General features: G+C 38.6%; 1 protein-coding gene across 1 annotated transcript; it reads right to left on the minus strand.

Annotated features, from left to right (window-relative positions):
- Positions 1-6390, minus strand: LOC149302267 (alkaline phosphatase, germ cell type-like). Its single transcript, XM_089482394.1, has 10 exons — positions 6261-6390; positions 5906-6021; positions 5082-5256; positions 3712-3884; positions 3483-3617; positions 2719-2788; positions 2458-2592; positions 1591-1782; positions 370-486; positions 1-272 (listed from the first exon to the last, which is right to left on the minus strand). The coding sequence occupies exons 2-10, from the start codon at positions 6017-6019 to the stop codon at positions 1-3; spliced, it is 1383 nt and encodes a 460-aa protein (XP_089338520.1). The 5' UTR covers positions 6020-6021; positions 6261-6390.
- Positions 6391-14008: the final 7618 nt, after the last annotated feature.

Consider the following 14008-nt stretch of genomic DNA (forward strand, 5'->3'; position numbering starts at 1 on the left):
TTACCAACAGAGCACTAGAGTTATCCATGTGGTGAGCAAAGGCAGCAAGGTGGTTAAGTTGATGGTAGAGCCTGACTTTACATAGCCCACATTACAGTCTGCATAGGGCTCCAGACAGGCTGCGTATGCCATAACATGAGCAATATAGCTCTGCTCATGGATGCCGTGGAAGAGGTGGGCAAAGGGGCCTTTAGCCATGATAGCCACATCCTCACCGCCATGTGTTTCAGATAGAAGTGGGACTGCTGCCTGCTGTCTATAATTGTCCGATTCTATGGAGGAAACAAAAATACAAAGTATTCAGTAATATACTTGTGTTTCTAAGGTCTTTGGTATTTTTGAAATAACCCAATATAGTTGTATCCATACTTATATCAATGTTGGTGATATCCTCTCGTACTCCATTTGAAATCTTATACCCAGGTCCATTGCCATATAACACGCTGGTGTAGGGTTTGCCATCATTGGCACGTAATGGGGCCAGTCCTACAAAATATTCGTTGAGTACAATATATCAATTGAGCTTTTCTTTTATCTATACAATATATATATACTATATATATATTGTTGTTGATTTTTTTGTCTAATTTTGGTTACTTTTAATAAAAGTGTTTTTTTTTGTTTTTAAATGTGTGTGGGGGGGGTCATTTTCGGTTTCAGTCAAGTGAATGCTAAATTTTCAGGTCCAGAATTTTCATTTCGGTGCATCCCTATATAGATATAGTGTGTGTGTATATATATGTGTGTATATATATATATATATATAGATACTAGGCCAGACACTAAAGTGGTAGGCCTACACCACATCAATGTTTGGCTTAGTATATAGTGATTGGGGTTATGCTGCATTATTGTCAATGTCTGGCTTGTACCTCGGTCAATGTGTGCCTCTCTATATATAGTGATAGGTGTTATGCTGTACCACCGTCAGTGCGTGCCTCAGTATATAGTGATAGATGTTCTGCTGTACCACTGTCAGTGTTTGCCTCAGTATATAATGATAGCAGTTATGCTGTAACACCGTCAATGTCTGCCTCAGTATATAGTGTTAGGTGTTATGTTGTACCACCTTCAATGTCTGCCTTAGTAAATAATGATAACAGTTATGTTGTACCCCTGTCAATGTTTGCCTAACGATAGAAGCTATGCAGTTTTAAAGTGTGTGTGTGTGGGTCCCACGTACAGGATCCGCCCCAGGTGCCAAATACTCTAGGTACACCCCTGCGCACAACAGTTTTTCCCAATTTTTTTTTTTATCCTTTATGCGGCCTGGAGCCTCCGCTCGTGATTCGCTCATAATTTACTTATGCAGTGAGAATTTCACCTTTAAAAAACATTACAGTAAGTAATACTGTTGTGTAACTAATACTACATTATCACACTATAATATAGTGTTATTAACCATGAGCGAGCTGTACCAAAAATATAGAATAACAATTTAAATGTAACGTTTGCAGAAGCATATTGTGCGCACAAAATTTTGGCTCTGGGAAAACTTTTGCACAAGAGACATTTTTTGCGCACACCACCTAAGAAAAATTAGAGGGAACATTGGTTTCAATCCATTTTTTCTTATGGACATTTTCTCACCAAGGATGCTGTTGCCACGGTCTGTATAACCCCCAAAAGAGAAGACATGCGAGTGGTCGGCAGTCACCACAGTCAGCGTCTCAGATTCTTCTGTGATTTCCCCAGCTCTTTTGATAGCTTTATCAAACTCCACCGCCTCAGTCAATGACTGCTTGGCATTCCCATCATGGTGACCATGGTCAATTCTACCACGTGAATTAAGTACAAGGTCACACAAAAAGGATGACCAAAAGAATACATGAAACAAATAAAATCATGCCTAGGAGGAGTTAATGAATTACCCCAATTCTTATGCAACCTCTGATGGAAAATGTTAAATAATCTAAAAAAAACTATGGTTTTCCAGCACCTAAGAAATATTCTTCCAACGCATGGCAGCTCAGAAAAATCAAGACATACTGAAGATTTAACTGTACATCATATATAATATTGAAAATAGAATTAACTGAAATTATACATATATATAAAAACATATAGGGTGATAGCAGTAGAATAAACAGAAGCAAGATCTATCTGTATATATCAAAATGGTGGTAGTTACTTGCAACTTCCTAAGTATACCTTTCAATTGACATGTATTTATTTCTTATTCAATTAATTTGTATAACTTAATTTAAAAAGACATTTTATGACATTTATATACACTCTAAAAACCAAACGTTCTAGGGAAATACTAAGAAAAGACAGATGTGAATTTGGATATCAAAGTAAGACCATCCCTCCTAAACATGGATACTTGGGTAAAGTGCCTTTGTGTATCAGGTGTTTATTTCTTAATTTGTGTAGATATTATAAAGAATGCTTAAAATTTTAAGCTTCAAATATACAGATCTATATGAGCAATTACATTAAACCATTGATACTTATCTTCTACAAAGAGGAAGAAGCCGTTTGGATTCCTGCTCAGAATCCTGATGGCCTTCTCAGTCATCTCAGCGAGTGATGGATCTGTAGCAGGGTTACGACTCAGCTCATACTTCATGTCCTTTGGCTCAAACAGCCCTAGAAAACACATGATCTAAGTTAAATGTGGAGTTGTCCTCCTGTAGTGTAACTAGTTAGCATCTATTAGAAGTCTGTATGATACTATTTTCTGACAATAGAATTAGAGGGTCTATAAGACAATACCCATTAGGTAATCTGTTGTATTTTCATCCACCGACTCAAAATCTTGTTTATTCCACACATATCTGGCATTCTGTCAGGAGAGAATGTTAAAATATAAAAGTCTTAATGTTGATGGCATTTTTAGTTGAAGGATAATTTAAGAACCCTTAATTTAACTAAGTCTAAGCATAAGCCATATTCCACATGCACATTTTTGTAAAGGAGCATGAGTAGAGATTTCCCAATTTAGCATATCACTCAGAGAAGAGCTAGAACAATCAATTGGCATGATTTAAAGAAAACAAACATCTGTTTTACTTTAAATTCTGTCAGACTTATATAGTGCTAAAAGATTTTGTATCATTTTTAGGATAAGGAGAGTGAAAATTTACAATAAAATTAATATTGACAATAGACAAAATTGTTTAACATTTACACAGGAAAAGAGGTCCCTTCCTTACATCTATTAAGGAGGTGGAAGAGAAATGAGACTTATAGGTGTCTAGACTACAATGATGGGAGTCTGGGTTTCACTGGGTTTGTTCTAATAGAGAGATGCTGGCCTACTGTGAAAGGTGTAAATTCCTTTTATGTGTGTGATTACTAACAATTTGAACCAAGAAGCCTACTGTCTAAGAATGACGATGGCAAGTTTTTCAGTCATAACCAAAGAACCAAATATGGTTCTCCTGTGTAGCCTGCTTTGGGGAATTTGTGGTGGGAAGAACTGGATAGTGCACATTGAACTTTTATATATAAAACAAAAACCCCACAGCTCCAGTGACCTCTCTCTTGCTTAGCCACATGTCTACCAGCTTCAGACCATCTTTTCGGACAGCTTGGCTCGATAAGCTAGTTGGGTATTCAGGGTCTGGTGTCCCCTTTGGGTTCATGTAGATTCTCCCTCCTCCTAGAATGACCTGCCCATAAAGAGAAGCTGTTAAACCGAACAGTAATGATCACAATCACACATTAATAGAAATGTTAAAATATCTGTTCTCCCGAATCACTTACATTTATATCTGTGTTGTGCACCAGCTGGTATGCAATGTCTCTACAGCCATTGTTGATCACGGTTGAAGTCATCTCATTGTCAGAATACCATTCACGGTTTGCACTGTGGGCGTAGGATGCTGCTGGAGAAGCATGTTGTACACGAGTGGTGGTAACAATACCCACAGATTTACCTGCAAGACACATTCATTTGTTGGAAACCCAATCTGACATAGCTACAGACGCATCACATGCAGGAAAACAAAGTACCACTACAAATGAGTGTTTATTCAGCATCCAGGAATGTAACAATAACACATTAGATATGATGAGCAACTTGGTTTCTAACCACAACTTGGTAGCGATGTCTTCCAGAACCTACATGTAAAGCACCCAGGGGATTTAGTATTGATAATAGATATTTTGGTTGTCATATCAGCCACAACCCTCTGAGAGTTTTATTTAAATCTGTTACCATGTGTGTGTCTTCTAACTGCTACTCCAACATAAACCGTTCATATTTTTTCATATAAGCCCATATATATTCTCTTTTTCCCCCTTTTTTCCTATATGTGACAAATTTACATTTACAAATTTACATTATTAGTATGGCACCTAGCATTGAATGCTAATTAAATCTTTGTTACTTATGTCGGTATAAGTAATATTCATATTAATGCAATAAATAAAATTTTATGACAAATATTATACATATCCTTATAACTATAGGGCATAAAAAGGCATTTGGCTGACATTCAATTTGAGTGAATATTTCTATTTGTTATTTTATTTAATAAGGTGGCTATAGATGCTTTTAGCCAAATGTCAAGCATTGTCTTGCTATTGGTCAAGTAATTGGAGTGAACGGTATTTATTTAATCAAGAGACAAAAAGGTACCCAAGATCAGTATGACACTGAATTTTTAATGTGTCCTGTTCTTTTATGTCTTGGGTCAAAGCTAATAAGTAAAGGCTTCTAGAGTTCAGTTCAGCGTTCTTTCCGAGCACTAATGATCATGATTTCAAACCTTCGCTATTAATAGTTTCAAAGGAGCATGCCACAATTGCTGAAACTAAAAAAGTATTACCGATACCCATGTCTTTATTAAATAATTTGCTTCTATCAGCTCAATAAATGTTATAATTGCTATTTTTAAGTTAAGCAAATTAACAATTAATAGATTGCCTCTTACTTCACTAGGGTACTAATGATTTTTTTCCACACATGGGAAGCCATCCTTATCACAGTCGGGATTAGGGATATCAACAAATAGAAAAATGAAGTACAAATATAATACAATGATGAAACGGATACCATAGTTGAATGTTAAAGGAGAACTTTAAATAGCCCTCAAACTACCTAAGATGTGGATATTCACACAACCTCTCACCTGCTTGCTTGGCTCTGTGTAGTATGGATTTCACCTCATTCCCATGGCTGGAGTTGCAGACCCCGTATTGTGCAGCAGCGGTTAAACCCAGAATTCCGCTGTTGGTCTTCACTCCACACAGATACGCTGTCCCTGTACCTGCGCTGTCTGGAACCTGAGCATCTACATTGTATACCTACAAAAATAACACCGGAAGAGGGTTTCCTAAAACTGCGAGGACTAAAGCTCCATACACTGTTGGACACTATGACTGTCAGCGTAGATCTTGTGGACACAAATGTAGATAATGGTCAATGGTATAATGGAAAATTGTGAGCAAATCATTAAAGGAGTGTTTTAGTCAGCCTTAGCAACACATTCTTTGTACGTACTTTAAATATCCTCCCATACGCATTTGCCTCTTTCCCTACCTCCTATTTTCTGTGCAAGAGATGTGTTCCACCGAAAAAAATTCATGCACATTATGTACTTGCTCAGCGACCTCTGTGTTGAAAGTAATCTCTTCAATTTTAACGGTAATGTTGTCCTGCCACTGATTGGCTGCTTCTCTGTCGTACCAGAGAGGAGGAGGGCAGCTGCAGGACTGAAGCTGATTTTTCATTTTTGAGGCGTGCATGTTTAAGTACTCACAAGTTGCAAAGAGGACAACTGAGCTCTCATTTGTATTACATTGATTTCGTTTGTATCTATTCAATTTAGTGTACTATGTTTACGATGTCCATAGTGACTACTGTATAGGGCATTTGTATACTCAACACATACACCAGAATGGGCCTGTGTATTTAACTTGCAATATATTATATACATGTGAGACAGTCTCTTACCTTTGAAAGTGCCACATGAGGAAACCTTTCCATTGTCATAATATTTTCTTCTCCAGATTCTCCTCTCAGTTGCCCCTGGTATATGCGGGCTGCCGTTATGGTGGGGACGCCCATTCCTGATAAATAAGAGGTTCTTCTGAAAACTCTGAGCAAAACAGTAAAAGTGCATGCACAATCCCCTATACATATGTGCATGTAAAAATAAGGTCACTAGATAGAGGACGGTTAAGAGGAATCTGTGCATCATCTAGAGGTGCCCCATAGACAAATGGGGACACTGAGCAGCTGCTTATTCTGTGTATATGGTAGTGTCACTCCTAAGAACCACAGACCACTAATTCTAATTGTTACTCACCATCTCCAAGAAACAGAATGAGATTCTTGGCCCGGTTGGTGATAGGTGTCAGATTTAGAGCTGTAATCAAAGTTTCTTTGGCCTGGTTGTTCCAATACTGGGTCGTTTTCTCAGTTTCTAAAACAGAAGATTTATTATTCTTAAAAGGGTTTAGAAAAATTAATTTAGTGTAAGTACAGGTGTGAGTCCATTCCATTGCCCCAGAAAGAGATGTGTATACCTGGGAACTCTCCAGGTTTGACCCGGAGATTGCCTTGGCTTTATAGAATTGATTTAGCAGTTTTATCACTTTGCCCTGTGATTACCTTGGAAGTTTTTGGTAGATTTATTTTGCAAACACACAGGCATTGGTCCTTCATTTTTGCACACAGAAGAAAAACATTGATTTAAAAGTTCTAACTACTCTCGATCTTCAGACTTACCCAATTTCATACTTCAATGCACCAAGTTCCCTTCCCTAAATTGTTGTCATTAATGCACTAAACAATACTGTCATTGTTTAAGTATTCCCATCTACATTAGCCATTCTAGTTGCTTTTTTGCAATTTGTTAGCATCTTTGTATTTTATAAATTATAATATTGATTTATAAAGACACGGAGGCTCATATTATGCATAACTCTCTTTAATTTCCTCAGCAGCAAGAGAGACAACATTTAAAAAAAAAAACACACAATCACAAAACACTCCTCCCAATATCAGTAACACTGACTAACAATACACTCCTCTTTCTTGCTGCTTCCCTAAGTACCACATCATTTTTGTGTCTTACTGTGCTATTGTATTTACTTAGTATTTACTTGGTCTATTGATTTAGGATTATTCTATTTATATGACCTTTACTGTCAGACTATATTATTTCTTTTCATTTTCCTTGTGACTCACCTTTTTTGCTCTGTACTTGCCTGTTTTGCACCTGGGGTCGGTTTTGTCCCCTTCTAGGCATCTTTTGTTATGTTTATTGCTCCTTTGTGATATTTAAGCCCCCTGTTCACTTGCTGCCCACATCCGCAGTAGCGTTGGGCGGCCATTTTGGTGGAGGCCAACTATCGCGGCCGCCATTTTGTTGGAGCACGTTTTTGATTACTGCTTATTTGCAGAGGAGATCCACTGTTTAAACATGCAAAAAAAGGTGTTCACAGTGCAGACACGGTCCCCTTTTGCTGTCCCTGTGTTTAGCAACCTTTTTTAGTGTGTTCTCTACTGTTTAGACTATTTGTAAGTAATTGCCCCCCCTTAATTTGCGCTTGCAGGTTTTTCATTACAGTCCTCATCTACTATATATGCCAATTTGCCTCATAGGGATTCCCTTCACTCTGCTGCCTCAGGATCTGCCCATGAGGACAGACAGCCACCATCACTAGGCACTATAGATCATCCGGCTGACTTAATGAACTCTGAGGAGTTCCACAGCCTCTTAAAGGGCATTAGATTATCTAGACCTCTGCGTCCTAAATATTGCTCGGTGTGGGATGTTAATTTGCTCCTCCGTTTATTTAACACTTGGCCTGCCAATGAAGATCTTTCATTGCAGCAGTTATCAGCGTCAGACATGCGAGCATTGGATATTTCTTCTTGTTCTTTTATACCGGATGGTGTATTATTCGATATCTCCAGGCGGACAAAAACGTCCATCAAATCGGTGTTCTACCCGACTTTTGCACAGCATTCAAATCTGTGTCCTGTAGCGTACTTACAAGCATATGAACTGCGGACAGCGGGTTTACGGGACATATCTTGCCCCAAACTTTTCATTGCATTCCACAAACCACATTTACCAGTTGCTACCGCCTCTTTGGCCAGGTGGGTTAAATGGGTTCTATGGGAAGCGGGGGTAGATATTTCCATTGTCTTCCCTCATTCCATTAGAGGGGCTATGGCATCAAAGGCTGCTATCTCAGATGGTAGATTAGAAGACCTCTTTAGAGCAGCTGACTGGTCCAGAGAGTCTACATTTAGAGAATTTTATTTTAGACCAGATATTCATTTTTCTGCAGCCGTTATGGCTCAACTTTGAATTTGCATAATATGAGCCTTCGTGTCTATATAAATTACTAGATTTTGCTAATAACATGACGTAAAGCCATGATTTATAAAGACACGAGGATTATTCCTACCCTTGTATGTTTATTAATACTTTTTACCTGCCTGGAATATAAACGAATATCGTATATATGACTTGATTACCATACTGATCAGTTATCAGTTTGTTGGAAACTATTTGTCTATACCTGTATTGCCATATTTATTTTGTTTCATCTCAGTGTGAAGACATGTTTCCTCATCTTCATTTGCAATGTAATTACATCATCATGTGGATATCTGGATACAAGTTTCATTTTTCCCGCTGTTGTTGAGGAATTCCATTCTGTATTTTTACCTTGTTGATATTTGGACTTACATTTGTTGGGACTTTTATACAAGGTTCTTAAGGGTACATGCTTATAAAACGTATTTTATAAACTTTGGTTTGAAGATATCCCACTTATCTTCTGCGTTTCTGCCTGCAATGTATCCCAGTTTGCTTCAAGGATGCCCTTAACCTGTTGAAGTTGGCCTTCCTATAATCCAGTGTTTTGGTGGAACCTCTACTAGTGCTATTGGGAATTTATTTCTGGTGTCACCGTGTTAGGATCACTGTTCCTCAAAGGCTCCCTTACTTAACTACATATGTAGAGCTTTTGTCAAATATTTCTCACCAGATCCAGACAGCTGTCCTTTCTGGTTGGTGCCTCGACTAATTGCAACATGAGGCTGTCATTTAATAGGCTCAAACAATTACTGGTTCCAGTATTTCAGTCACTGGGTAATTAGTCTCCCATGATAATGACCAATGTACAACTTTTCATTTTGTGAAAAAAAGAACGCTATTGTTATTTGGTGGATTGTTGCATATACCTACAAATTAATGCACCTCTTTGCTTCTATGCCAGGTGCGTCCAACATGCGGCCCGCGGAACCTCAAGGTGCGGCCCGCGTGAGATCGGCAGCCAGGATCACAAGAGCCCTGCTGCTTACTTGAGGGAGGGTCTATTCTCTGCTTCCGTCCTGCTTCCTCTGTGGGGAGAACGAGGGAGGCCGTGCCCCCTGCTGAAGTCTGGGAGCGGCATCGAGACCTGTAGCGCAGGTAAGGGGGTGGGGTAGGTTGTGTGAATGAGTATGTCGGATTGAGGGAATGAATCTGTGAATGAATGAATTTGTGTGTGGGTGATAGCATGGATGTGTAAGTGCTGGAACCTAGGCATGATGGGACTGTGATTGCTGTTAGCAATCACACTCCTATCATGCCAAGTCAGCCAGTACATGCTGAAACCTGGCTAGCTGCCCCCCTTGTGTATTGATGCTGCCAGCAGTATGGGGTCTGCACTTACAGCCACCCTGTACCAGCACGTATTGGCCGACTTGGGATGATAGCAGATTGCTGTTAGCAATCACACTCCTAACAGCAATCACAGTCCCATCATGCCTAGGTTCCAGCATTTACTGGTTGCCTGGGTATAAAAAGAGTGTGTTTGCTGTTGGCAATTACACTCCTATCATGCCAAGTCAACCAGTACATGCTGAAACCTGGCTAGCTGCCCCCCTTGTGTATTGATGCTGCCAGCAGTATGGGGTCTGCACTTACAGCCACCCTGTACCAGCATGTATTGGCTGACTTGGGATGATAGGAGTGTGATTGCTAACAGCAATCACAGTCCCATCATGCCTAGGTTCCAGCATTCACTGGTTGCCTGGGTATAAAAAGTGTGTGTTTGTTTTTTGTCCAATTGTGGTGATTTACTTTTAATAAAAGTGTGGTTACACACTAAAATTGGACAAAAAATACAATGCCCAGCCAACCAGTACATGCTGGAATCTGGGTATGCCTGAGATTGCTGTTAATCCTAATATATAATTTTTCGTACAATTTTGGTGTGTAACTTACTTTTATTTAAAAGTGGGGGGGGGCACTTTCAGTTTCGGCTAAGTGAACCCTGAATTTTCAGTTTTGGTCCAGAATTTTCATTTTAGTACATCCATAAAATAAATAGAACTATTTTATTTTTACTTATCCAGAATGCTGAATTTGTAGGCCCAGAAATCAGTGAGAGGAAAAGTAAAGGTTTTGTGTCATTTACTTTATTTTAATCTGCATATCTTATTAAAGGCCATATTTTCTCTCAGTGAAAAATGAGTGCGGCCCTCGCACGTATACAATTCTGATGAAGTGGCCCACTGCAGAAAAAACTTGGACACCCCTGTTCTATGCCATAAGGCTTCCACATTATCAAACTACATTTCCATGACAATTAGGTCACAATGTTCATCACTTGCCAGTAACTCTAGTTCTTCCATGTTTGACAGGTTCAAGCATTTAACACGTGGCTTAGTCATTCCCCCTATCTATGCTGATCCTACTGTTCACAAAATCTATCCTCATCCTGACTCCCCACATACAAGCGAAGAGTCAGTAAGCTTGTAAGGTCAGAATCCTCTTTCGTCTCTGCCGTTGTGTCTTAACATGCATAAATATTAGTGTACATTTTGTATAGTGGCAGTTTCAATTTTGTTGTTGCACTTTATTAATATGTTGCTCTAAAAATACATGCAAGGCAATGTAATCTAATGTATTATGTTAGCAACCAAATACTTTGTCTCAAAAATAACCTTTCCACCAATCACTAGAGCACCAGACTGGCACAGCCTCATAGGGATGTATGCGTTATAGCAGAAGACTGCAGGAGAGTTCAGCATATAAACTCCTATGAACATTTTAAATTATACGATGCTAGAGCTACCTTTTATCCAGCACAAGCTCAGTGTGTTAGGCACTTCATGATACACCATATCAGTTAAAATGTTCACTTCTTTCAAACACCAAAGTAAATACTGTCCAGTATTATCAGTGCAACTGAGAGGATTTATTGCAGATCTACAAAGATGGGGCCCTGATTACCGAAATATATTGTGTTTTGATTTTACTGGTGTTTCAGTAAAATTCTGTGTCCCTCTCTTAAAATACATTACAAAAGATCTGTAAGGGGAGTTATCTACTGCCTTGTTTATTAACCCAATAAAACCTACCACCAGATCCCACACTGTCTTTTCAGACCTGTGCGAAGATAAGTTGGCTAACTATAGACAAGTTATGATGAAAATAAGAAATTGTCTCATCTACTCTTACCCGTTTGTTAATTAGGATCACTTCCAAACATTGTTTAATTGTATGAGATTTGCCTGTACTATGTATACTATATGTACTGCTTTAGCCTTTTCTAAAGATTGAATCAACATGTCAAATCAGACGTAGTAGGCACAATCTCTTCAGCAAATGCCAAGGTGCCCACAGGTTCAGTACATGGCAACAAATTATATATATCTTCATCTGCAACAAGGTGATCAGTAAGATAAAAATCATTGAAGTATGCTACTTTAGCAAACATTTTAAAGGCAGAGACAGAATGTATAATAAATAGGCAAAGAGTTAATAGTGTATGTTGAAAGTATCTGTTGCAGAGATGGTTTAGCATAATTTTTACAATAATGTAAAACAAAAGTTACATTTCATAATGGTATTCCACTTCTGGGAAGTGCATTCTCTCTTTTTTTTTTTTTTACTCCGGGGAACAATCTGTATTGAAAACAAAAGCAAACCAGACTTCATTAACTTACCCAATGGATCAACAGTTGCCCCTGAGGTCACAGCCTGAGCCACACAGTTTGGGACTATGACAAAGGCTGACGTTACCACAAAACAGGCAACTGAAAACGTCCACTGCATCTCTGCCAGCTGCTATTCCACTTGCCGATTACTTGTGTTTGGTCTCTTAGACATAAGACACACACGCACATATATATATATATGTATGCTTGGCTATCATATGTACAAAATTACCTTTGGACCATAAAGCACCTTTCTCTGTACAGTGGTGATCCTTTGCCACTATCTTACACTCAAGGGTTCAAACTTCAAACATACTCCTGTATTCTAACAACTACCCCTCTCTTTTGAAGCGACTGTCCATCCATACTACCCAGTTCCTGTCCTGTTCCGGATATGCAAAACATTTGGTGTGCTTGAGTTTATCGCAGTGCTCTGTAGAATTAAAGTTAAGCACGTGACAAATTCCCGGGTTATATCAATCTCAGCCCTTGTGCAGCACAGTGGAGGTTTATTCACTAAAGAGGGAGTTGGGCAGATAATCACAGTGCCATCTTACCAAGTTCCCTTTACATACCTAGTGGGCTTCAGCTCTATTAATTGCTTGGTTGGTCTAGTAGAAAACATCTAAATTTGAGATTTGTTGATATATCGCTAATTGGATTACGCAATTCCACTGTTCATGTCGACAAATCAGCCAGGGGTGGCCTATAATAATGCATCATAAATTCAGGGAGCTGAATTAGAAACACTGCCATTTCCCAAAGAATATAAAACGCGTTTTTGCTTTTCAACACCTCTATTCAAGTGTTTTCTTTAATTCCCATGTTAAGAGAGCATTACGGAAATACCATTATAATAGCAGATCTGTAGCTCAAATTCAGTGAATTAGATTCAACAATTTGATATTAAAAAGTGTTATTTGTCGGTGTCATTGTAGTTTAGATACTCCGCACTTGCCTTGCACTTTATATTAATTGTAAACAAAGTGTGGCTGACTATTGATTAGTACACCGGCGTGGCTCTCTATGTGACATTGCTGTATGTGTGCGTATATACAAAAACAAGGAAGATATGCACAGAGCAGATCATTTTATTGGGGGTTGTCTCCAGATATGATTATGGAGGAATGAGTGTCCTACACCAAGCTGTCCTTGCTAATATCCTAGAATGAATCACCACTCAGATCCATACAGAGCACAGTATATTAAAACTCTAATCTAATGTTCATAGTGCCGCATGAAGGAACGTTGACCTGGCATACAGATCAACCAGCGCTGATATTCTATTGCCACTCAGTGGTGACCATAGTTAATGACAAATGGTCACACGCTTCGTTATCAAGAAAAAAAACTGTTACAGGAAGCAGCTGTAATGAGGGGTTAAATTATGCCATTCTGTCTTTTTGGGTTATACACTCCTGGCCCACAAAACTGTCCACAAAAAATCATTAAAGTCACTACAGAAAAAACTGGACTCTGGATAAAACATACACAGGCTGCTGTGCAAAACAAAGTCTGTGGACACATGTAAACATGGCCCATAAAATCAAGGCCATTTTTTGGCTCTTCAAAATCCTGGACAAGCACAAAAATGCCATTTTAAAAAATATTTAAAAATTAAAATGTGATCTTTTGCTGCAATAATTATGGTACACCAGGAATATACTGCCATTTAAAAAAGTAAAATATATATCAGTTGAGTAGGAGAACCACGTCTCAGCTTTTGCAAGAAAATTTAAATACAAACTCTAGTGGCCAATAATATTAATAATAATAAAAAAATACGCTTGCTAATCTACTGTGCAATGAGACAATGCTAAGACCAGACCCAGCACGCTCTTCACTGCTGAATAAGGTGGCTTGAGCGATACATGCAGGGGGTCTGGCACCCACACATATGGAGGTTTCTCCATAATGTCTATAACAACTTTCATATTGAAACATCAGTGGATATGAAAGACGTTTTCTATGCAATACAGCAGTAAAAAGGTTAAAGGATTTGAACATTCTTGAATTAAAATTCTGCCCCGACAATTAAAAGAAAAAAAACAAAAAAACAAAAACAGAAGAGATGCCTAGCTCCAGGGCTAGACGCTCCTTTGCCAA

This window comes from Sceloporus occidentalis, unplaced genomic scaffold, assembly GCF_023333645.1.
Source record: "Sceloporus occidentalis isolate IW3139 unplaced genomic scaffold, rSceOcc1.0.p SCAF_19, whole genome shotgun sequence".
Lineage (NCBI taxonomy): Eukaryota > Metazoa > Chordata > Lepidosauria > Squamata > Phrynosomatidae > Sceloporus > Sceloporus occidentalis.

Coding starts and splice junctions, on each gene's coding strand:
- LOC149302267 (XM_089482394.1), bottom strand. CDS start 6,019: ATGGGCGTCCCCACCATAACGGCAGCCCGCATATACCAGGGGCAACTG. Junction 3,618..3,711: donor TGCACAACACAGATATAAAT/GTAAGTGATTCG, acceptor CTTTATGGGCAG/GTCATTCTAGGAGGAGGGAG. Junction 1,783..2,457: donor CTTCTTCCTCTTTGTAGAAG/ATAAGTATCAAT, acceptor TACTTAATTCAC/GTGGTAGAATTGACCATGGT.